The sequence below is a fragment of the Grammomys surdaster genome, unplaced genomic scaffold (genome assembly GCF_004785775.1).
Source record: "Grammomys surdaster isolate TR1022 unplaced genomic scaffold, NIH_TR_1.0 126278, whole genome shotgun sequence".
Lineage (NCBI taxonomy): Eukaryota > Metazoa > Chordata > Mammalia > Rodentia > Muridae > Grammomys > Grammomys surdaster.
Window position 1 is genome coordinate 4,490,864 of NW_021621078.1, and position 25,022 is coordinate 4,515,885.

At 49.7% G+C, this 25,022-nt stretch overlaps 1 protein-coding gene across 2 annotated transcripts; it reads left to right on the forward strand.

The window, feature by feature from the left end:
• Slc13a2 (solute carrier family 13 member 2) lies at nt 1-25,022 on the forward strand. Of its 2 annotated transcripts, none has more exons than XM_028759405.1 (12): nt 1-185; nt 14,558-14,686; nt 16,727-16,863; nt 16,958-17,157; nt 17,925-18,102; nt 18,221-18,343; nt 21,236-21,454; nt 21,622-21,710; nt 21,955-22,076; nt 22,958-23,119; nt 23,719-23,856; nt 24,263-25,022. In XM_028759405.1, the coding sequence occupies exons 1-12, from the start codon at nt 84-86 to the stop codon at nt 24,428-24,430; spliced, it is 1,767 nt and encodes a 588-aa protein (XP_028615238.1). In that variant the 5' UTR covers nt 1-83; the 3' UTR covers nt 24,431-25,022. The 2 variants fall into 2 exon arrangements, with proteins under 2 accessions (XP_028615238.1, XP_028615239.1); XM_028759406.1 differs by having other exon boundaries at nt 84-185; nt 14,558-14,687; nt 16,731-16,863; nt 24,263-24,430.

Genomic DNA, 25,022 nt, shown 5'->3' on the forward strand with positions numbered 1-25,022 from the left:
GTGCACTGCACCTTCAGTCTTTTTCGTGGCTCCTGGAAGCAGCTGCTCTGGGAACCTAAGCCTGGGACAGTAAGGTCCTCACCATGGCCACCTGCTGGCAGGCACTATGGGCCTATCGCTTCTACCTGATTGTGCTGTGTCTGCTCATTTTCCTGTTGCCTCTGCCACTCATTGTCCAAACTAAGGTAAGGACTTGTGGGGCTCTTTCAGCATAAGTAACTTGAGGGGTAACAGGGAGAGATCGTTGGGGTCAAAGTGGGGCATCCTTAGGTTTCCCTTTTTACTTTCCTTCCCCAGAAAGTGAAGCCACCACCTCCTGGTCTTTCTGAGAGCCAAGGGTGGTTTCTTCAGGGCACTCAGCTGTCAAAGTCCCTGTGCAAACTGCTCGAGCGTCTTGGAGCCTGAAGGTTTGTGGTCAGAAAGCCAGTTGCATAAAGGAAGTGCAGAAGTCGACAGATGAGTTTATCTGACTATTGTGTGCCCATCAGCCCTGAGCTCGGTGTCAGCCAGGGACAGGAAGAGCCAAGTGGGTAGCTAGCTTTTGAGAGGACAAGTAGAAGAAAGCTGGCCTCAGGCAGTTGTGCCCTCCCAGGAAAAACTAAAATAAATGACTCACCTACAGTCTCACTGGTAGCCACTAAGGAGGATCCCTTTCGGTGCACACGATCAGAGCACATGGTTCCTGCCTTCTTTCCATCACAAGAAGTTATAACCCTTATTCATTTGAATGCCACCCCACCCCACCCCCGTCCCACCTGTGATGTGCATAGGAAACCTGTGCTTCATCTTATGAGGCAGGTCCCACTGTCCCATTTTGCAGATTGGGAAAAGGAAGGTAAGTCCGTTATTAAAAGTCCCAGGACAGAACTTGGTTTCGTGGAGCTTGGTTTATATGCCTTTTTGGGTTTCTCTGTAAGAAAATTAACATTAAATCTAGGTATGGTGGTGCATGCCTTTGATAGCAGCACTCAGAGGCAGAGGCAGGCAGATTCTTGAGTTCAAGGTTAGCCTAATCTAAAGAGTTCGAGGGCCCGGCAGTGGTGGCGCACGCCTTTAATCCTAGCACTTGGAAGGCAGAGGCAGGCGGATTTCTGAGTTCAAGGCCAGCCTGGTCTATAGAGTGAGTTCCAGGACAGCCAGGGCTACACAGAGAAACCCTGTCTCTAAAAACAACAACAACAAAAAAGAGTTCAAGGATAGCCACGACTACATCGAGAGACCCAGTCTGGATCAGGAGGGACAATAAATAACAAATTTTAAATTAGCCTGGAGGTCTTGGGATATAGCCCAATGGTAAGGCTTTGTCTGCCTTGTGCAAGGCCTGGGGTTTGATCTCTAGCACCACCAAAACTAACAAAAACACAGATCAAAAAAGAAAAAAAAAATCTCTAAATTTTAGCTGGGTGGTAGTGGTACACAACTTTAATCCCAAAATTTAAAAGGCAGAGGCAGGTGTATCCCTGTGAATTCTAGGTCAGCCTGGTCTACAGAGTGAATTCCAGGAGAGTTAGGGCTACACAGAGAAACCTTGTCTCAGAAAAAAAAAATTCCTTAAATTTTTTTTTTTATTTTTTTTTATTTATTTTTTTCGAGACAGGGTTTCTCTGCGTAGCTCTGGCTGTCCTGGAACTCACTCTGTAGACCAGGCTGGCCTCAAACTCAGAAATCTGCCTGCCTCTGCCTCCCAAGTGCTGGGATTAAAGGCGTGCGCCACCACTGCCCGGCCCTAAATTTTAATAAACATATCCTAGAGCTTTGGGAAAGGAAGTTCCAAGACAGTCTCAGACGTCGACCTTAAAGTCCAGCTGCCTTTGTCAGTGACAGGGACAGGAGGGGGCAGAGCCAGAGGTGTGGCCATGTCTCTAAAACTGACATTGAGTCTTGGCCCTGGAACACTCCACACCCCCAGGACTGCCCAATGAGCCACTACTTTTTGCTACAGATCAGGAAATCAAGGAAGGCCTTTGGTTTGCGTTATCTCTGAGGGAGGAGGCCCAGGATACGGCCCCTAACACTTGCCCAGTGATAAGGCCGGACTGATGTTTGAGATGACCTTCTCAGACAAGTGGCGTCTCTAAGCAGGGGTTTGCTCAGATAGATTTCAGACAGGCTGGAACATGTGTGACACCACCACTATCCTGGGAGAGGCACACATAGCTCTGGAAGATTCATTGTTTTGCCCCTGAGTCACGTAGCAGAGGGGAGCTTAGTTGTGAGAAAGCTGTGTCTATCGGTGGAAGGACGGTGTGTGTGGTGGGAGTGTGAAGCTCCAGAGTTTGCTGTGCTGTACCTGGCTGGCCCTACCATCTGCTTCTGCTTGCCCTCGATGCAATCAACAGTCCTGAGAGGCCAGGCCCTCCTCTGGACCTTGGGTTTCTATCCCACACAGAAATTCTATTCCTGTGTAGTCAATTTCTCCTTCCCTGCTTGACTGAGCCCATTGGCATATAAACCAGGTTTTATGCTTCTCATGACGAACCAGCAAGACCCTGCAGGTTACAGTCACTCTCTGTGCCCACCTTCCTTTTCTATGCTCATTCCTAGTAGCGAGCCTCAGAGTGTGCCTGCATGCACACATACACATGTGCTTTCTCTCACCCCTGACTCTGCTATCAGATTCCCACTAGTTTCCAGTATCCTAACCCAAGGCCCATCCTCTCCTTCCTCAACCCTGCAGCAAGATTTGTTCCAGATGGTCACACCCTCTTTGCCCTCACTTGACTTCGGTGACACCTTCTCTATCAGAGAGATGGCTCCTTTTCTGTCAGACTCTGCAGGTTTCCCAGCATCCCCCCTCCAACCCCTCCCCATTCCTGGCCAGGTAATTAATTGTATGCTGTCTCATACTTTGAAAAGCATCCCTCTAGCCAAGTGTGGTATCACTCACCTCTAATCTCAGCATTTGGGAAGCTGAAGTAGCAGGACTATGAGCTCAAAGTCAGCCTGGGCTAAGTGGTCAAAACTTGCCTCAAAAACAAAACAAGAACCTCCCCGCCCCCAAGAATCTCTGTGCCCACAAGACCTTAGTCAAGGATCCTCCTCCAAACCTCTACAGCTGACTAGCTGGTTCACACAAATATTTCTCTATAAGCAGCCTACACTTCTCCCATCCAAATCCAAGTTCAGCCTGGCATCTCAGAAGACTCTTCCCATAGTCTCACAGAGAAATGTTTCAATGCCTTTTGATGCTAGCCATTCTGGATGGTCCCCTTTCCCCCACCTACTCACACACCAGCAGTCCCCCCAACACACTCCAAAAGTTTCTGGATTATGATCCTGTAGTGCCAGGAAAATGTTAGCGATCCCACGAAAAACAGACAGGAACCAATCTGATGCTACTCACAGCAGGGTCTTTATTCTATTTGAGCTAGATCAGGGCCCCGAGCACACCAGCCGGTGTCATACAGGATGGTTTTTTGGTGGAGAGGAGCCCCGAATATCTATTGGGGCAAGGCTTTATAGAAGCAGCAAGCAGGGGGGTGGAGGTGAGTGTGCCAGCGTCTAATTGGAAGGCTGCTGTGGCCTTTAGCATAATTGGCTGGTGCTGGGAATCAGATCATAAACTTAATTTCTATTTCCCTCTGCATTGGTGGTCGTTAGGCAGGAGGTGGGTGTGTAACCTGGGGGTGCAGATCTGTTGGGGTAATAACCTGGAGACACTGGTCTTGTCGAGGGTGAGCCTAGAGACTAGGTTTGGGTTTTGTTGGGGGAGGGAGGTAACTTGGAAACTAATGCTAAGTGCTGGCTTGTTAGTTTACCTGAGTTCAAACTTAGGTCAGGTTCTTTAAAATGGAGTCTGAACTTAAAAGATTTGGCCTCTCAATCCTAGTAAACTCACCCTAAGTTGAGACTTCTATAAATGGAAAATACACCGTGTGCATCCACTAATACCTACCCACTAACCACGGCCTAACGATGCAGCTCAGGGCAAAGCACAGTTTGTTGGTCTTCCTTAGTCTGCTCAGGAGCTGCAGCTCCTTACCTGGCATCACCAGAGATGATCTTACCACAAGTCACCAGCCTGGGGGAAGAATCAATACGTCATTCTTGCGGCATCCTAAAAACAGGTGGGATTGTCAGAAGTCGGGGACATTTGTGTTCTGAATGGCATCAGTCCTACCTGGGCAGCCTCTCTACCCTGTCTTTTCTCACCTGTCCCTGCCTTCCTGACACCCCGCTACCAGGGACATTCCCAAGTCCTCCTTTCAACCCCACACTGCCTTCCTATTTGACTTAGAAATCAGTATGAACTTACAGTGCCCTGGCCCCGAGGCTCCAAACCGCAGATCAGTTAATTGCTCAGACTCCATTCCCTGCATGCCATCTTTGCTGCCAGCAACTTCCCTCTGCTTCCGCTTGGTGTCTCCTCTCAGGTACATTCTCCTTCTCCATTACAGTTCCACTTCAATCTATTTCAGAAGCCCCCTCTGTCATACTAGTCACCCTGACATGACATTTACAGAGAAGTCCCTGCTTGAAAGAATGTGTCTGGAGCTGGGATGTCACTCCGTGGATAGAGGGTGTTTGCCTAACATACATGAAGCCTTGGATTTAGTCCCCAGCACTGCAGAAACTCTAAGTGGTTGCACAATCCTGTAGTCACAGCAGTTGGGATGTAGAGGCAGGAGGACCAGAAGCTCAGAGTCAACCTTAGTTATACAATGAATGAGTATGAAGCTAGCCTGGCATAGATGAGGTCCTGTCTCAAAAAAAAAAAAAAGTGTATATTTGTTTACTTTCTTCCTAATCTGTGAGGCAGGGTGTTTAGTTTACTCTCTACAAACTCCTAGCCTCCTAGCTCTGGCCACTAACATGGGAAGGAGAACCCCAGCCAAGGCTCAGACCTCCAATAAAACAGCTAACATTTACTAGATGTGTTTTATGTGCTTGACATTAAGCCAAGAACCTTAAAGACTAAATTCACTTGTTTCCCACAGAGGCCTCTTTTTGACTGTGATATCACTGCTGCTGCCTTATAGACATGCAAACTGAGGCCCAGAGGGGTGATGTAACTTGCTTTCAATGCCATCTGGGAAAAGAAGTTGAGGCAGTAATCTGATATTGGAGTCTCTGTCTGAAGCTGTCTGGAAAGGCAAGGAGGCCCCCATTACAGCCCCCCTCAAACCTGCCTCCATCATGACCACCCAGCCAAGCTCTCCACTTTCCTCACACTAATGCTTGTGACCTCCTGGCTCTTTCCCAGGGTCATAGGACAAAATACAGATGTTCTGCACTCAACATAGTTAGGGTCCAGAGGAGGAGACAGGTGTTTGTGCCGCTCAGTTGTAACAAGAGACCTGGGTTGCTCAGAACAGGCAGTGGCTATCTCAAGGGAGTCAGGATAGACTGAGTGGCCAGGTGAAACCACAGCTGTGAGAGGCGACAGAGGACAGGCAGTGGGAAAGCAGAGGGCCTGCAATAACCATTGTATGAAATGAGTGACAGGAAACATCTTGAAATGCTGTCCCTTTGGATAGTGTCAGCTGATACAGTACAGTGTGGCACTTGCCCAGCCTTGCAGGCACCGAGCTAGAAACCCATCACCCTTGTGCATGAACCTCGTACTCAGTGCTGTGTGGCAGGTACCACTTATGAGTTCTAGAGAGAGGATGTGGGGGACTTGTCATCCCCGCGGGGGTGACATAGGGACAGATACAGAAAACTGTGTACTGCCCAAGCTGCATAAACATGGCAAGTGTCGACATATATGGACTGGGGAGGAACTGCCCTTAGTACAGAGCTCAGGTCAGGCCTCCCAGGGAGTGGACAGTTACCCTAGGACCAGAGTGGCAGTAAAAGCCAGCTAGACCCAGCTCTGGGTGAAGAACTGTCCAGGCAGAACCTGCAGCAGGTGCAAAGTGCCATCGCAGGGGTGAGCTTGGTGAGCTGACAGGGCAAACGGCAGTGCTGAGGTAGGGGCCTGCGCAACAACAGTTCTGTGTCAGTCAAGTTCAGAAAGAAGGGGAGAGGGCAGCCAATAGCAGCCCTGTGAAGCTGGGGGAGAAGTGGGGGCTTCCTGCTTCAGGCAAGAAGGGATAAATAACACATTCAGAGCCCTATAAATGTCAGTCAGGAATGCAAAACCTCTTGGAACCTAAAAAGAACATCTGCAAAAAAATCAGTGACCGTGCCATGTTGTCTGGAGATCATCTGAGACAAGCATGTTAATGTTAAGAACAGGAGAAAGCAGAATTTCCTAAGCATGGCCACAGGACATACAGCTCTGGGTATTCTCCAGACAAGCTATTCCTGTCCCTAAAGCGGGGGCTCCTGTTCAAGGGATTTAGACTCTCTGAGAAGACAGAGAGTAGAGCATGGCTTTTGGAGCCAGGTAGATGACAGAGGGTTCTCACCCACTCCAGGACATTGCCACACATCTGCAGACCTTCCGATCAGCGAGTGCCATTATGAAATGGAGATGCAACCCCAGCACCCATCCCAGGCTGGGTGTCCCATCCCAGGACTCCATAAACTCCACACACCCCTTCCCATCTGCCCCTGGCTCCTTGAGAGCACAGAAGCCCTTGGGCCCTGTGTGGATACCACACTTCCCCACAGCTGTTCAGATGAGCTGTTAGCCCCACCTTGGATGCAAGGATGCTTCTATGAAGTAGAGAGGTGTGTCTTGTCACATAGCCCCAAATGGTGAGTGGTGGTCCCCAGCAGACGGGGGAAGCTGGGATGTGTGGAGGTAGGTTTCACCTAGAAGCAATTAGAAGCAAGATTTGAAAGAGTCATTCTCCCCCACCCTCCAAAGCCAGGAGATCCCTTGAAACAGACAGAAAGTACCCTCATGTAGATTTTACCCGCTGCTTACTAAATCATGACCTGGCTCATCAGCACCCCAAAGGAACATCATGGGAAAGGAAGATAGAATGTTTGATGGTAAAACCTGATTACAATCTGCATGGAGACCCTGGGCTACCGGGAGGATTCAATTCCCAGCAGGCCATGGGGATGCCAGTTCATGTCACTCAGCCTGAATAAGTCCACTCTTCAGCAGCTGTAGCAGGCCTAGCTCCAGGCACAGACTGTAAAGTCAGGAGTCATCCTCAAAGCTACTTGGTGGACTGAGGCAGGAGGATTATTTGAACCTAAGAGGTCAAGGGAATCTTGGATAATATAGTGAGACCTTGGCAAGGAGAGAGGGAAGGAAAGGAAGTTCTCTGACAATGGCAAGTGATTGGTTAAAACTTTGTGACTATGAAGAGTTGGAGTGTTGCAGATCAAGAATTACTCAATTATCTTTAGTTCCCTTAAAGGCCATTTGATACCCGGCTTGTATCTGACCTAACATCTCTGTGATGGCTAGGAAAGGTTGGTGGAAGTATTGCTAAACTTAGCAATCCTAGTACCTCTTCTAAGCCTGGTGCTGAGAAAGCTATCAGTCGGCGTCTAAGTGAGACCCATAGATGAGCTCTTCCAGCTTGGCTGCTGCCTCTCACTGCCAGTCCCTCACAGCACATTCAGAAAATGCTTTGGTTTCTGACTGTCTTTCATTCTGAGATCAAAACTGTGCTTGTACCGGGTGGTGGTGGAACATGCCTTTAGTCCCAGTAGTTGGGAGGCAGACAGGAGGATCTCTGAGAGTTGGAGGCCAGCCTCATCTACAGATGACCAGAGCTATATAGAAAAACACTACAGAAAAAAAAAGTGCACAGCCTTCCTTCTTTGCTTCATCATCTTCTGTCTTTCTTGGGCTGAGATGGAACCCAGCACCTCTTGTCTGTCCAACTTCACCCAGCCTTCATGTAATTGCTTGATTAAAACTTCAGCCTGACTCCTCTTCCTCCTCCTCCTCTTCTTCCTCCTCCTCCTTCCTCTCTCTCTCTCTCTCTCTCTCTCTCTCTCTCTCTCTCTCTCTCTCTGTGTGTGTGTGCTTCAATCCTTCAAAGGCCTTCCATTTTCACTGGCCTATCTTCTAGAGAAGGTTCTAGATCTCTCTCAAGGCAGACAAGATTTTTGTCAAGTATACAGCTCTCAGGCACCTAACCTTTCTGCCTCATTTCCACCGCTCTGTATCTACTCTCCACCCGACTTCTGCTGCCCACCAACTAAACTACACATCCCTACGCTCCCGCTCAGCATCTCCTCCCTAGAAGTCTTCCTCAGTCCAACAGTAGGGGCTCAGAAAAGGGCATCTCCTCTTGGGACCCTCACTCTTCTGGGCTTTCCTTTGTAGTGGTGCTTGACAAGTTGCCACCTAAATGTCCTAGCTTGATTGAAACCCTGAGAATGTCTCTGTGCCCCGGTAGCAGCATCCCCATTTTCTGGGGCTCAAGGGCAGTTGGAATGGCTCGCTGTGAGCCTGTCATCTCCACCCCAGGTTAACCTTCAGTTACCAGGAGGAATGACCTAGGGCACCATTGAGACTGTGGGCATTTGCTACCACCTCAGAGCTGTGCTGTGTCTGTGACGAGTAAAGGCCATGCCATCCACAGCCCTTGTCTTCCCTGGCTCCTCTGGCACCGACATTTCCATGTGTGTCTCGTATATCTGCCTGATTCTCTTGAAGGCCAACACTTACTCTACTCTCAGACGAGCCTACCTACTGTTCACCAGGTACAGTCCATTTCTATTCAGCCATACCTGTTAGCCCACTTCCTCCCTATCCAGGAAAGATTTTTTTTTCTCTTCCCATTAAGGAGACACATCTGTGTATGGCTGGGGAAAGAATTCCTTTCATGTTTTTAGGGTATAAAAAAATCCAAGGATGCGCCGACCATGCTGGGTCTGGGCACTCAGGTTTTGAGCAGATGTGTTCTTTCTACAGTGAAATAAGTAAGCCCTCAGCCTCGGACCTGGAGGCTCCTGTAAGGCACTAGTCTTCCTATCTACTTCTGGCTTTGCAGGCCATCCCACGTAGCTAGCCCACAGAGACTCTGGGACTCCCTGAAGGCTAAGCCGGGCGTGAATCATATCTTACAAGGCAGTACATCTGCTCACTCTTTTGTCGGTTCGTTCTTTTAGCAGAAGCAGATTTGGACAGTCTATGGCCCAATGACAATGATTAATATTCATGTATTTCATAAAACTGAATGCTGCCAGGTCTGGTGGCCAACACATGTAATCCCAGCCCTTGGGAGACAGAGATTCCATCATGACCCTTAGAGTGAGCCTCAGTCTCTAAAAGATGGGGGAGGGGCTCCCTGACAAAAGAATACCCAGTGAAGATCTAGGAATGAGAGGGCATCCATTGGGCAAAATGGAGAGGAAGACAAAGTCCAAAAAGAGGGACTTCTGTGCAAAGGTTTCTGTGGCCAGAGCGAGAACAGAGGACTTGAGGGAGCCGCAGGAGAGAATGTCTGGCCAAACTGGAGCAGAGCCCAGAGTGGAGTATACAGTACAGGGCACCCAGACTTAGTACAGGACTCAGAGAACTTGGGCAGGCCATGCCTGCCAGCACTGAGCCATCAAACAACAAAGAATTAGTTACTAAGACAAGAATAAGTTGCTTTAGTGTTACAATGTGGACCCATAGCTGGGAGCAGCTCCCCTCCAGGTCTGAAGAAGGAAGAGGCAAAAAGAGCTCAGTACCAAACTCTCTGCTATTGCCTGAGCTCTGGGCCCACTGACAACCCTGGCTCTGCCCTCCCTCCAAACAGAAACTGTGCCTCTGAGATCTGTGTCACCCAGTGGCCCTGGGGAGCTGCCAGAAGCCAGCATGTAAGCCTCTGGGGCTCCATGTCAGGGCTGCCTGCCCACATTCACAGTTTTCAGCTGTGAGACAATGAGCCTTAGTGAGGCCTGGAATCCCTGAAGTCCTCGTCCCTAGAGCCAGGGATGCCAACTTGGAATCAGACATAGTGTGGTGCAGAAGAGAACGTCTCCCCAGTGCCCTGCCCTCTGGCAGTGACGAGGGTGGCACCTAACCACAGAACCCTGACAGCACCCTAGCTCCAAGCTGGACTCTCCCACCTTCAAAAAGTGGGTTAAAGGCATTGCCAGACCTCCCTCACTTATTCCAAGAATATGACTTGAAAATGCACAAGACAAACAATGAAGACTGGCAAAGGAAAACAGTTATGAATCATGGTTTCCAGGAAAACCCCACTGCGGTTTAGAAATAATGTGTTTCCTTGCTGGTGTCATTTTCAAACACTATGCTGAGATGGATCCGGAGGTGACAGGCAGAACTCATGTGGGCAGGTGTCCAGTATCTGATAGCTACAATCCAATGTTTCTAACAGACCCAGGCCTTGTGGCACATGCCTATTGTCCCAGCTACTTGGGAGGCTGAAGTGAGAGGGTCATTTGAGTCCCAGAGTTTGAGGTTAGCATGGACAGCTTAGTGAAACCCTGTCTTAAAAACAAAACATCTGTAACAAAGTCACCAACCGAGAAGGACAATGGGGAGCTGGGAAGACAGCTCAGTGGGTAAAAGGATTGTTGTGTAAGGGTGAGTTAGAGTCCCAGTGTCTGAGTTTTAAAAAGGAGCACAGTTGGCATACACCTGTGATCCCAACACCTGTGATCCCAACACCTGTGATCCCAACACCTGTGATCCCAACACCTGTGATCCCAACACCTGTGATCCCAGCTGTGTGGCACTGAAGCCAGAAGGATTCCTGGAGCTTTGGGGCTAGCCAGACTAGCCTAGTCAGGAAGATTCAGTGAGAGATCCTTTCTTAAAAAACTAAAGTTGGCCGGGCAGTGGCGGCGCACACCTTTAATCCCAGCACTTGGGAGGCAGAGGCAGGTGGATTTCTGAGTTCGAGGCCAGCCTGGTCTACAGAATGAGTTCCAGGACAGCCAGGGCTATACAGAGAAACCCTGTCTCGAAAAAACAAACAAACAAAAAATATGGTAAGATGTAGAAGGTAGGGTAAGGCATGGTGAGGTGGTATGATAAGGTGTGGTAAGTATGGTGAGATGTGGCAAAGTATGGTAAGGTATGGCAAATATGTTATACTGTGATAAGGTATAGTAAGGTGTGGTAGCATATGGTTGGCAAAGTATGGTAAGCTGTGTTAAGGTACAGTGAGATATGATGGTGTGTGGTAAGGTTTGGTTTCTGGTGAATGGTTCTCAGTGTAAATACGATGTGCCAGACTCATAGTGAGCCTTCTGTGAGCCAGGGCAGCCTGTGCTGACATTTTCCCTGGCTGTGCTCATAACCCTCACTAGACGCATCTGAAGGGACAGTATAGGTCTTCCATCTAAGTTCAAGATCCCAGGATTCCCATAACCCAGGAAGAACAGGTGAGCAGGATTCACTGTGCTTTGGTAGACTGTGGAATGGGGACACAGGACTGAAGCCGCCAGGGTCAAGGAGGCTAGATGGGACTTTGAGACGCATTGGAGGAGCTAGGCATAGTGGGTGAGGGTAGGAGACCCGTGCTAGACATACAGGACCCGTAATCTTTCCAGGCAACTGCCTCCACTGTGATAATGGGGTCTCAGAGACGAAGCACCTTGCCCGGGTGTGGGTGACACACGCCAGAAGACTTAGGCAGAAGAGTGGAGTGAGACCCGGAGTTTGCCTCAGCCTCCCAAATGCTAATCACAGGCATGAGCCACCTCACTGTGCGAGTGCTTGGGGGACAGTCCAGTTGGTAAAGTTCTTGCCGTACAAGCATGAAGACACAAACTTGATCCCCAGCACTCACAAAAAAAATCTGAATATCGTGTTCCATGCTAGTAACCTCAGTGCTGGGGAAATGGACACAGGAAGATCCCTGGGGCTCACTGGGCAGCCAGCCTCACCTGACAGGTAAACCGTAGGACAGAGAGAAAAATCTGGCTGACGGGTGGTCCCTGAGGAGCAACCCTGATGTTGACCTCTGGCCAGCACACACACACACACACACACACACACACTTATAAATAAATAAAGCAAAGTCCCTTGATGAATCTGGACAGTAGGAAGTGGCAGAGAGATTCAGTAGGAAGTGGCAGGCTCTGGGAAGGTGATGGCTTGGCTTCAGAACTCCAGTTCTCTCCCTGTCCAGTCACAGGAAGCCACGCCCCTTGCAAAGGGGAAGAATTGAGCAGAGGCGGAAGGTAAATGCAGAGCCCAGGAGCTAGATGGCCTGGTTTGCCCACTCACTATTTGTGTGACTTTGACATGTTGACCTCATCAATCTGCACCTTTCTCTTTTTATCTGTGAATGGGAGGACAGCAGTTAGGACCTCAAGGAACAACTGAATGTGACTGAAAAGCATTCAAAACCCACAGGGAGTGGAGCCTGGCAGGGAGACATCTTGGGATACCCAGCAAAGCTGTCTTCTAGAATCAACAGTGTTGACCTCCAACCTCCTGTCTTTGAACTTGCAGTTCTAGGGTTTGGGCCACAAAGGTCCAGAGGGGATGGCCTGCCCTTAGTCCTGGGGTGGGTAAGCAGTTGTCTGTCCAGCCAGGGCAAGTACAGAGGAGCAAGAGAAAAACTGGCATCAGCAGAAACCAGCTGGCTGAGGAAGCAGGATGTGCTCTGGTCAAGGGTCATAGGGGCCCTACCCCTGGGCTAATGAGTTCAGGCCTAGGACTGGAAGGGGTAGAGGTTGAGTGTGTTCAATCAATTCTTGGTATCTCTAAATTAAATGAGAGCTTGCCTGGAGACAACCAAGAGACTCTGCAGCTCCAGGAGCACCTTTGTATCTATTTCCAAGGGCATGTCCTCTGGAGTACATGGCCTTATGCAATCCTGCCACTCAACCGAGTGCCTGTCCTAACTAACTCAGCCACTCCCTAGTTCTCCAGAGACCTTGAGCAAGCCACTTGCTCTCAGGAACATTAAGACCACCACACCCACCTTAATGGTACTTACGTTTTCAACCCAGAAGTCCTAAAAGTTGATCAATAACAACTTCCTCTTCCCTGGAGCCTCTCCTCCTCACTCTCCAAGAAACTGTCTTCATCAGAGTACTAAGGCTGCTGAGTATAAGGAGAAAGCAAACAATTAAATGGATAAGGGTCCCAGCCCACAGCCTACAAAACCCCTACCTGCCATCCCTTTCTCGGCAAACAGTCTAGGCAGGTGTCCCTACCCAGAGGCCTCCCTCTGGCTAATCATTCCCTGGCCCTGGGAGAGGCCCTGCCAAGGAGGCTGGACCCCTGATGTCTTGGGCCCATGTCTGGTCTCCAACTATTCTAGGCTTAAGGTCAGGATCTGTGGGCTAGAAGAAGGAAAGAAAGAATTTCTGGTACCTCAAATCTGTGCCTCAGAGTAGCCTCAAATCTCTTACATATTCAAGGCTGGAAGAAGATTTCACATAGTCTGTAAAAGTGAATTGTGCCTTGGTTTGTGTGCTGAGTGGTCCAAGCACAAGGCAGGAGATCTATCTGTCTCAAAGAACTCCTGGGGATTCCGTCCCTCAGACAAGATTAGCTTCAAAACTGAGACCCATAGATCCTGGGCACCAGGGATCCAGATGCCACCAAGCTGACCCTGTCCTGGGATAGGACTCAGTGTTAGAAGCCTTGCCCAGCATGCATAAGGCGCTGAGTTCCACTCCCTCTCCAGAACCACTAAATAAAGAAACATATGAAAAGGATCAGAGTCCTGGGCAGGGCCAGACCCTCTCTGGCAACCCTTCTCTCAGCTGCCTCTCCTGGGACCATGGAGTCTTGATCTAAGTGGGGCTTGTTACAGTATCTTGGCCCCACAGGGCAGTGGTGGTACATGCCTTTAATCTCAGCACTCAGAAGGCAAAGACAGACAGATCTCTGTAAGTTCAAGGCCAGCCTGGTCTACAGAGTTCCAGGGCAGCTAGGGTTGTTATACAAAGAAACCTTGTTTCAGGGAAAACAAAACAACAACAGCAACAACAACAAAAATAAGCAAAATTTAAAAAAAAAAAAAAGTCTTAGCCCCAAGGTCAAAGACAAGAGGAAAACACCTTACTTAGTTTGGGACAGGGTCTCACTGGTGACACATACTATTATTCCTGTCACTTAAGAAGCAGAGGCAGGCAGATCTCTGTGAATTTCAGGGCAACTTGGTCTACAAAGTAAGCTCCAGGCTAGTCAAGGCTCTGTTTCAAAATGAACAAACAAACAACAAAAATAAATAAATCAAAACTTAAGAAAATGTTTCATGCCAGGGAGTGGTGGCGCATGCCTTTAATCCCAGCACTTGGGAGGCAGAGACAGGAGGATTTCTGAGTTTGAGAGTTCGAGGCTAGCCTGGTCTACAGAGTGAGTTCCAGGACAGCCAGGACTACACAGAGAAACCCTGTCTCGAAAAACCAAAAAAAAAAAAAAAAAAAAAAAAAGAAAGAAAGAAAATGTTTCATGCATAGCCCAGGCTGTCCTCAAACATGCTCTGTGGTCAAGGATGACTTTGAACTCCTAATTAGCCTGTGTCTACCTCCTTACAGGCTACATGGCGCTTGGGATTGTATATGAGGCACTATGCATGCTAGGAACACTCTACCAACTGAGCCATATCCCTAGCTCTTCTTTGTTCATTTCCATCCTGAGATGGGACTTTGGACTTGGGTCAAGTGTTCCCAAGCTCTCCTCATGCTCTACAAATGGCCTGGTCTGTTTCTCTGGAGGGTGGAAGGAACCGTAGCTGTGCCATCAACTGTTATGCATCTCTCTTCCTACCCACAGGAAGCCTACTGTGCTTACACCATCATCCTCATGGCGCTGCTGTGGTGTACCGAGGCCCTGCCCTTAGCTGTCACCGCCCTGCTCCCCATTGTCCTCTTCCCCTTGATGGGTATCATGGACGCCTCTGAGGTGAGCACATCCGTCCATAGGAGGAAAGACTACAGGGAAAGGGGAAGTCCTCCCTAGAGCCGTGGAACCAAAGAAGTCTCATCACAAGGTCATGGAAGAAGGCAGAGGGCATGAGGGAGGATCAGCCAGGAGGCAGAGAGTATCCTAGCAACATGTGGCTGTTGTGAGAGTTCATTCACGCCGGGCGGTGGTGGCGCACGCCTTTAATCCCAGCACTTGGGCGGCAGAGGCAGGCGGATTTCTGAATTCGAGGCTAGCCTTGTCTACAGAGTGAGTTCCAGGACAGCCAGGACTATACAGAGAAACCCTGTCTCAAAAACAAAACAAAACAAAACAAAACAAAAAAAAAGAGAGTTCATTCACAGTAGGAGGGATGAGGCCTGCCAGAGAGGTGCAAGGCATGCAACAAGAAGAGGCCTACAACAGCCAGCTAAGGGACTCACCCAACACCTGGTCCTGGTAGCACATTACTGTAAGGCTGGCACCAAGAGGCTTGAGACAGGAGGATTTTAAGTTCAAGGCCAAACTGGGCTATGTAGGTACACACTGTCAAAAACAAACAAAAAGATCAACTGTCCTATCTATCTATCTATCTATCTATCTATCTATCTATCTATCTATCTATCTATCTTTCTCTCTCTCAGTCTCCACAGAGCCAAAGTTTGTTTTAAGACACCCTTTGGATTCCATTATCCCAGGATGCTCCATTCTCTTACATAAGATGCATAGTGTTTTTATAGTGTTAAGACACATCTTCCTTGTGATACCTAAAATGAATAAATACTTTCTATAATGTATTGGAAAATAGGTCTGGGAGATGGCTCAGGAGATAAAGACACTTGCTGACAAGCTTAACATCCTGAGTTCAATCCCTGGGATCCACATAGTAGAAGAAAAAACAACCCTGTAAGTCATCTACAGACCTCAATACTTGAGCCATAATGCACATACACACACACACACACACACACACACACACACCACATACACACACTCATGCATGCATGTAAATAAGTGTAAAACTTTAAATAATGATGTACAGGAGAGTCTGTACCCTTCAGAATAGGTGCAAGTTCTGCCTGACTATTTTCTATACAAGGTTACCTCATCCATGAATGCAGGCACCACATACAAAAATCTAACAGAGGGCTGGCTACATATTCTTTTAAAAAGATGTATGTGTTTGATGTGTGTATTTTGTCTGCGTGTGTATATTTATGTGCATCACATTTGTGCCTGGTACCCTCAGAGATCACAAAAGGGCACTGGGGTCCCCTTGTGTTAAAGATAGTTGTGAACCGTCATAGAGATACTGAGAACTGAGCCTGGGCCCTCTGGAAGAGCAGCAAGTGCTCTTAGCTGATGAGCCATCTCTCTGGCCCCCAATTCTATACTTCTAATGTAATGGCTCTTGAATCTGAACCACACCAGAACTATCTGGACTGAGGAGCAAACCACATAGATGAGCCTATGCCTGAGCTCACCCAGATCTAAAGGATTTTCCTCTCTGTCTCATCCCTCTTTCTCTTTCCCTCTTCTTTTTCCTCCTTCTCTCTTTTTCTTCCTCCTCCCTCTCTTCTTCCTTCTCTTATTCTTCTTCCTTCTCCTTCATTCTAACACAGCTTCTTGCTGTGTAGCCCAAGCTGGCCAAGAATTCACAGCTTTCCTGCTCCTGGGACTTCAGCAGATCGACCAGGCCTAGCTGAGCATTTGGCTTGTAACCGGTCTCAGGTGATGGTGATGATACTGGCCCAGGGACGACCCATACTTTCTAGAAAGAGCAGAGAAGTAGTTATCTCCCAGTTCTCAGCTTGAACCACAACTGGATTCAGGCTAGAGCCTCCCAGTCTTAGAGAGGAGAAAAGGAGTGAGTTTGGTAGGAACCAGGAACCTGGCTCCGGTCAGCGGTCAGTTGCCCAAAGACTATTTCCATTTGGTTCTGAGGTCTGAAAGGAATACCAATTTGTAGATTGTTCCCCATAAGCTCAGTGGTATCAGGAGGAGAGCCCAGAGTCCCCTCCTGTTCGCTGTCCTCCCCAGGTCTGCATAGAGTACTTCAAGGACACCAATATATTGTTCGTCGGGGGGCTGATGGTGGCCATCGCCGTGGAACACTGGAACCTGCACAAGCGCATTGCCCTTGGAGTGCTCCTTATCATCGGAGTGCGGCCCGCCCTGTGAGTCCATGCTAGCCAGGGTGGGAGGGACAAACAGGCATCCCATGTCTGGAAGAAAGCTGGAGCAGCAGTGTGTCTGTCTGTTTGCCTCTAGGCTGCTTCTAGGTTTCATGTTGGTCACAGCCTTCCTCTCCATGTGGATTAGCAACACTGCCACTACAGCCATGATGGTGCCCATCGGGCACGCAGTCTTGGAGCAGCTGCAGGGCTCACAAAAGGATGTGGAGGAAGGCAACGACAACCCCACCTTTGAGCTCCAGGAAGCATGTTCCGAGAAGGAGGTGCCCAAGCTTGGTAAGAAACATGAAACAGACTCTGCCCTCAGCCCCTCCGTGCTTGGGAAAGATCTAACATGACTACAAGAGTAGTCATCTTGGAGCCCATGGGGGGGAGGAGAGAGAGAGATGAGTGGCCGACCTGTCCGGGTCTTACCGAGGCTTTACCAGATTTAAAAATCCAGTGGAGGCTGGTGAGATATCCCAGGAGGTAAAGGTTCCTGCCAGCAAGCCTGAAGGCCTGAGTTCGATCCCTGGGATTCACATGATAGAAAGTGGGAACTGACTGCTGCAAGTGTAATAATTATTAATAATAGCAACAATAATAATTTTGTCTCAAAAATATTAAATGCCAAGATCCATGGGCTAAACCTGTAGCTCAAGAGTAGGGCAGTTGCCCAGCATGTGTGGAGCCCTGGCAATACAACAACAATAACAACAACAAACACACAAACACCACTGACAAAGCTAAGAATTCTGTGCTAGGATCCTTCAGTCCTAGCAATCCAAGAGTTTGGCAAGAAGTGATCTCAAGTCTGGGAAATGGGAAGTGGTTCTGGGCTTTATTCCTCCTTTCCACATCTCTGTGCCTCAGTTTCCCGAGACATGTTGAACCAGATTGTGTCTGAGAAGCCTAAAGCTCCAGAGAATGCTGGAATCTGGAGACAGCCTCTGCCCACTGTCAGCTCAAGTTCACTGACCAGGGACCCTGGAGGCCTCAGGAAACAGCCAAGACCCCTGCAGTTACTCTTGTCCCTGTCCCCACATGCTTTTCCTGGTTCACAGATAACGGGCAGGCTGTATCTGTTTCTTCGGAGCCAAAAACACAGAAGACTCAAGAGCAAGAGCATCACCACTTCAGACAGGGCCTGAGTCTCTGCATCTGCTACTCAGCCAGCATTGGGGGCATTGCCACCGTGACGGGTACCACGCCCAACCTGGTGCTCCAAGGCCAGGTCAACTCGTGAGTGCTGGTGGTGGGGGCAGGATGACAAAGGGGGACTTGCACTCTCACTAGTGGCAAATGGGACCAGGCAGTTTCAGGGACACTGTTACACAACAGTCCATGTTCCCTTAATCAGGATCTTCCCCGAAAATGGCAATGTGGTGAACTTTGCTTCGTGGTTTGGTTTTGCCTTCCCCACCATGGTCATCTTGCTGCTGCTGTCTTGGCTATGGCTTCAGGTCCTCTTCCTGGGTGTCAAGTAAGTGGTGCCTTAGGTAAGAGAAGCCCAGTTTCCTGACAATACCCCCAGGGAGCCTCTGTTTCATACAAATGTGGTGGGGAAACAAGCTGCGAGAAGCCTTCTCACTCTTTAGGTGCTTGGCCACCCACATGAGAGAATTACTGGGTGCAGAATGCTGCCCCTGTTAGCAGACAGGCAAGATGAGTCTGATGGAATGGTGAATTCTGGGAAGGAACATGATGCCTCCTCTCTGTGTGTGTGTGTGTGTGTGTGTGTGTGTGAATGTGTGAGAATATGTGTGTGTGTGTGTGGTGTGTATGAGAGTATGTGTATGCATGTGTGTGTGAATGTGTGTATATGTACGTATGTGAGTGTGTGTGAAGTGTGTGTATGTGTGTGTGAGAGAATATATGTGTGTGTGGAGTGTGTGTGTGAGTGTGAGAGTATGTGTATGTGTGTGTATGTGTGTTGAGTGTGTGAGTATGTGTGTGAGTATGTGTATGTGTGTGTGTGCTGAGTGTGTGAGTATGTGTGTGAGTGTGTAAGTGTGTGTGTTGAGTGTGTGTGAAGGCCAGAGGTTGACATTAGCTGTTTTCCTCAATCATTTTTCACCTTATTTGATTATTTTTTTTATTTATTCACTTTACATCCCAAACACTCCCCCCTTTCCCAGTCCCTCCCTCACAAGTCTCTTCCCCATTTCCCACCCCCCTCTTCTCTGAGAGGGTGGAGGTCCCCCTGAGTATCCCCTGACCCTGGTACATCAAGTCTCTGCAGGGCTAGGCACATCCTCTTCCACTGAAGCCAGACAAGGCAGCTCAGTTAGGGGAGCATAGTCTATAGACAGGTAACAGTTTCAGAGACAGCCCCTGCTCCAATTGTTAGAGGACCCACATGAAGACAGAGCTGCGTATCTGCTGCATATGTGTGGGCGTTTCCCCTTATTTTTTGAGACAAGGTCTCAATGAATCTGGAAGTCATCTGGGTTACTCTGGCTAGCCAGTGAACCCTTGGGATCCTTTTTTTTTTTTTTTTTTTTTTGGTTTTTCGAGACAGGGTTTCTCTGTATACCCCTGGCTGTCCTGGAACTCACTCTATAGACCAGGCTGGCCTCGAACTCAGAAATCCGCCTGTCTCTGCCTCCCAAGTGCTGAGATTAAAGGCATCCACCACCACTGCCCGGCTGAGCCATTTTTTTATATGAGTGTTGGGACTGAACTCAGATCTTGATGCTCACATGGCAAGCAGCTTACCAACTAAACCATCTCTCTAGCCCTGAAGACCCCAGCCAGGCACCTTCCCATAGTGCTCTGTGGTCCTTGGATGAGCAGTTGGGGATTCCTCAAGGAGCACAGTTTGTTAGAGGAGCAAGTGATTCTTCTGTTTGCCTATGCATGCCCTAGACACTGGGACTCCTAGACCTTAGGCAAATCCTCATCTTTGCCGTTCTCCATCTGATGGGTGATGATATGGTGGGAACCGTAAGAGAGGTGAGCACAGGGAGTGGCCATTCCAGAACATTCCTGGACATGATATCAGTCTTACAGGACTAATAGCCAAGTATAGAAGTTTAAGAAGGCATCCAGGCAGGACAGACACAAAGCACAGAGGCCAGAAAGATCTAGGTGTGTCTGGGAAGTGGTTGGGGGACAATCACGGGGAACTTTGTGTGTCACATAGAGTTAGACCTTTGACCTTAAGGCCAGGATGAGAAGGTAAATATCAACCCTGAGTTATTCCTCATTACAGACTAGAAAACTGTGTTGAAATCTGTGTAGCCAGGTAGGCAGTACATACTTGCCATCTCTATACCTGAGGAGCTGAGGCAGGAGGATCACAAGTTTAAGGCCAGCCTGGGTTATATAGCAAGACTTTGTCTTACAAACCTAAAATGGAGTAAAGTAGTCATATGCCTTGCTAAGGTTCATTTGAACTGGAGTCTATAATCTATTAGTGATGTCTACTGGGCACATAGATCAGAATGGTAGTCTGAGTGTTACTGGGGCATGAGTCATGGTTATTAATCCATCCTTTCTAGGGAGAGGAGAGCCCCAGCAAGTTGTTAACCTGTACTTTGAACAAATCACTTGGGAAGGTACAAGGAGGCTGGGTTAGGGTTGGAAGTTGCTGCAGGACAAGGGAGTAACTGGTGAAGTCAGCACACTGTTGGATGCTGTGAGGAGTCTCAGATGCGTGAAACATGGTCTTTGCCCTGAGAAACTCACAGACCAGCAAGAGATAAGATTTACCCAAATGTAAGGTTAAATGCCAATACAAGTTTAAAGAAACAGCATGAAGAAGCAGCCAACGCCTTCTAAATGGCTAAGGACCATAAAGGTACAGCTGAGGCTGGTAGGGATGCCCAGGACTGGGCAGGAGTTCCTGGAATAGTGATGAGACGTGGACTCAGCATCAGGACCTGAAGTCACTTGGGGTCTGGACCACTCATCCTTCTCACCCTGGACAGGAAGGACTCGGCACGAGAGACTCTTCAGAGGAAGGGTCACAGTAGGGAAGACAGGAAGATGTAGCTTCCTTGTTGAAGAAAAGCCACAATCCCAAGCCAGGCATGGTGGTACACACCTATAACCCCAGTACTCAGGAGACTGAGGCAGGAGGATCAAAAGATGGAGAATAGCTTAGGCTAAAAGCAAAACAAAGGCTTAGAAATGTAAGTCGGTAAGTGGAGAGCTTACCCAGCATCTATGAAACCCCGGTCCCACATGATCTGAGCATGATAATGGATGCCTGGGGTCCAAGATCATCCTGGGTTATATGAGTCCCTGTCTGGAGTGGGGGAGTCAGGCCATGATGCCCTTCTGAGTTTTGGACTCTTCTAGAGCCAGGACATTAGAGCTTGTCCATGCCTGGTGCAGACCCTTCATACACTGTCCCTGCCTCTGCCTACAGCTTCCGGAAGAACTTCGGCTTTGGGGAAGGGGAAGAGGAACGAAAGCAGGCTGCCTACCAGGTCATCAAGACCCAACACAGGTTGCTGGGCCCCATGAGTTTTGCAGAGAAGACTGTCACTGTCTTGTTTGTCCTGCTGGTGGTGCTCTGGTTCACGAGAGAGCCGGGCTTCTTCCCAGGCTGGGGTGACACAGCTTTCGCCAATGAAAAAGGGCAAAGGTGAGACCTTCTAGAGCAGGAGGGGATCTGCACAAGAGAGCAGGAAAAGGAAGGAAAAAGCCGGGAAGGGAGTTAGGGAACGGACAGGGTGTCTCTCTCCAGGGCATGCTGATGGGAGGGATCGCTCTCTGTCCCCTACTCAGCCCTCCCTCCCACCTTTTCCACAGCATGGTGTCAGATGGGACAGTGGCCATCTTTATCAGCCTGGTTATGTTCATCCTGCCTTCCAAGATTCCAGGACTAACCGAGGACCCAAGTAAGCACCTGCCCTGGGGCTGGGAAGGGTCTCCGGCAACCCCTGTATATAGCCTTCGACCACATTTTTGGCAAGAGCCAGCAAAGCTCATTTGGGTGATCTGCCAAATACACAGGGACTCAGGGACAGAGTTGGAATACTACAGAGATGGGAGACTGAAAGCTCTGATAGGAACTCGCTTAGGAAGGAGGGGAGGGGAGGCCTATTCACTTTTGGTGACCATCCTTGTCTGCTTGGGGAGTAGAAAAACCAGGGAAGCTGAAGGCTCCTCCTGCCATCCTCACCTGGAAGACAGTGAACGATAAGATGCCCTGGAATGTCCTGATCTTGCTGGGTGGGGGCTTCGCCCTGGCCAAAGGCAGTGAGGTGAGAACCTGTCTGAGGGAGACCCTGGGATAGTCCCACACTAGGCTTAGGCACCTTTCCCGAGATGAGTTCTTGAAGCCCAAAGGAGGGTAGGTCTCTCTCAGCGATAAGCCCCACCCCACACCACCCACGTTCTCTTGAAGCCAGAGCAATGAGCCTAAGCACCAAGGCTAGCATCAGTTTAATGCAGTACCAGAGGAAGCCTCCAGGAGGCGCCAGATAACAGTCTTCTAGGGACCGAAGCGTCTTTCTCTTGCCGCTCCATCCAAAAAGAGCTGAAATTCCGGATACTGTAGCCCCGAATCTCCAGGTCCTAGCAGAGCTGAGCCAAGGGATATAGGAGATTCCTGTGATTAGCGTATCGACAGTCTGGGCCAGGCACATTGCTTGGTGTGGAGGAGTCAGGAACACAGTGCCTGGGCACAGCATTAGCAGCAGGTCCCACAGCCTGGCATGACAATGGGCAGGGCCAGACCAGGGGCTCGTCCTACCCTGGGACTTGCTTGTTTTTCCCAATAGCCTCTTCCCAGCCTCTTCCAGGCCCTGCTCCCCCTCCCTGTCAGGAGCACGATCCCTTAAGCCCTAATGCTCAGCAGGGAGAGGGCTCAGGTGATCCAGGATCTCCAGAGAGTCAATAAAGTAAGGCGATTACACCCACAAATAGCTAGGTTGTCTACTAGAACCTCCCCCTCCTCATCCTACTGGTCTCAAGGAGCACCAGGGAGCACCCTTGATTCTAGCTGAGTACCTACTTTCTTCAGCACTGTTTGACTTAAAGGCCACAGAGGTGTGTGCAGGGACAGGGTTTCCCGGAGTTCAGCTGAGAACCTGAGGACCCCAGGCAGTTCTGTCCTATATATATTGCCTCCTTCTGACTTCAGAAATCAGGTTTATCTGAATGGCTGGGAGACAAACTGACCCCGCTGCAGCACATACCGCCATCAGCCACTTCAATCATCCTCAGTCTATTGGTCGCCATCTTCACTGAGTGCACCAGTAATGTGGCCACCACTACGCTATTTCTGCCCATCCTGGCCTCCATGGTGAGCTGACGCTGCAGCTTCCTTCAGGCAGCCCTCCTGTTTGCCCTCTGTCCCCCACTGGTCAGAGTGGCTGGTCTAAATCTCTCCAGGAAGAGAACCTCCTAAGTGTCCCCCTTCTTCTCCAGATGTTGACCTCTTAGGTCCTAAGGCCTTCTGGCCCCTGAGTCACCTGTTTCAGGTGACATCACTCTTTGAATATCCCAGTGGGGCTGACTGGAGGCCTCACCCACCTCCCCACCCAATCCCCTGTTCTGGTCATTCCAGAAGTGACGGGGGTCAAATTGCTCCCTGGAGCGTCCCCAGCCCCTTCCTCCTCAGGCGTGTCCCCACAGTCTTTGATGACACCTCCTGAGCCCCTTTGAGATCAGTTTTATGAGTTCCTCCCGTCACTGCCCAAAGGGTAGGGCAGCACCTTAGTCTCTTCTGAAAGGTCAAGGGCCCTCTCCAGGTCACCCGGAGCGCTCTGCCCAGGGACTGGGTTCATGACAAGAAAGAGAAGGGGCGGGGCGGGCCCCCAAAAGGGAGAGGCAGAAGAACTGGGGTCTAGCCTTCCCACAGAGCCTGAACTGGGATCAATTATGTCCACTGTCATCCTCCAGGCACAAGCCATCTGCCTCCACCCGCTCTATGTCATGCTCCCCTGTGCCCTGGCTTCCTCCCTGGCTTTCATGCTACCTGTGGCCACTCCACCCAACTCCATTGTCTTCTCCTTTGGAGGTCTCAAAGTGTCGGATATGGTGAGTGGCAGGGAAGTTGGAATGTCTCAGCTGAGGGTCACTGAGGTGCCCAGGGAAGAGCTGGTCCTAGCATGTGGGAGTTGGAGTGGGGGAACTCTGACGTTTTTATGTTCTACAGTACCAGATCACAAATAAGGAGAGGGTACATTTGGAAGGTGGGGGAGCAGCATCCCCATTTAATGAAATGACCTAAGAGAAAACAAGGCCCAGAACCTCAGGCGTGTATAAGGAATCCCCATTTTCCCTGTTAGGATCAGTCAAATAAGTGACAAAGACATTGCCTAACACTGCAGGTTAGACTGAAGGCAGGACTTCCCAAGGAGGGCTTTGCTGATGGGAGGGGTTCTGAGCACCCCTGACAATTGAGGAGTATGTCTCTGATTCACGTTGGCTTGCCTCATCCTAGGCCCGTGCGGGATTCCTGCTCAATATCATCGGAGTGCTGGTTATCACATTATCTATAAACAGCTGGAGTGTCTCCATCTTCAAGCTGGACACATTCCCCTCCTGGGCCCACTCCAACACAAGCCAGTGCCTTCTTAACCCATCTAATACCACTGAACCAGGCCTCTAGACTACGGTACAACCTAGCTGTGCTCGGGAAAGCTGCCGGTGCCACTCTTCAGAGCCAGGAGGGGGCGCCCCAAACACCAAGTCCCAGGCCAGAGAGCCAAATAGGCCAGCGCATGTGCAATCGTGCATTCGTGTGTGCCTAGGTCGTACGTGTGCTCTCCGGTGAAGAGGAAGATGCTCGTGTCCTCGTGTGGTGCGTGGATGCTTGCGTGTGGTGTGGCCTGAGAGCTCCTCAGTAGTTGTCTGCATCGTAACATCACCTGCCCTCTGTCTCCCAGCTAGGCCTCCAGATCTCTTTGCACTGTATTTATTGAAACTCTGGGTTGGAGGCACCTGGGAGCAGGAACTCCAAGGTTCATTAAAGGCTTTTTCAGTAGAGTCCGGGTGTGTTTCCCGGTGTTCGGGGCCTGGAAGCAGAGGTCATGCACCCCTGCCAGACCGTTTGGAGTGGGCGCAGCCACCCAGCAAAGTTGCAGTGACTTCACCAGCGGCTAATTGGGAGCTGCCAGTCCCTGCGTGCCTTTGGGAAAACCGGCCTCCCCGTTCCCAGAGCACTCCCTGGACATTTACATAAAACCCTCTGCCCCTGCCAA

What these genes read in the sequence shown, in the direction of transcription:
- Slc13a2 (XM_028759405.1), top strand. Translation starts at nt 84, where the DNA reads ATGGCCACCTGCTGGCAGGCACTATGGGCCTATCGCTTCTACCTGATT. An exon ending in AGGACTAACCGAGGACCCAA is followed by an intron (nt 21,711 to 21,954) that starts GTAAGCACCTGC and finishes CTTGGGGAGTAG; the next exon opens with AAAAACCAGGGAAGCTGAAG. An exon ending in GTCTCAAAGTGTCGGATATG is followed by an intron (nt 23,857 to 24,262) that starts GTGAGTGGCAGG and finishes GCCTCATCCTAG; the next exon opens with GCCCGTGCGGGATTCCTGCT.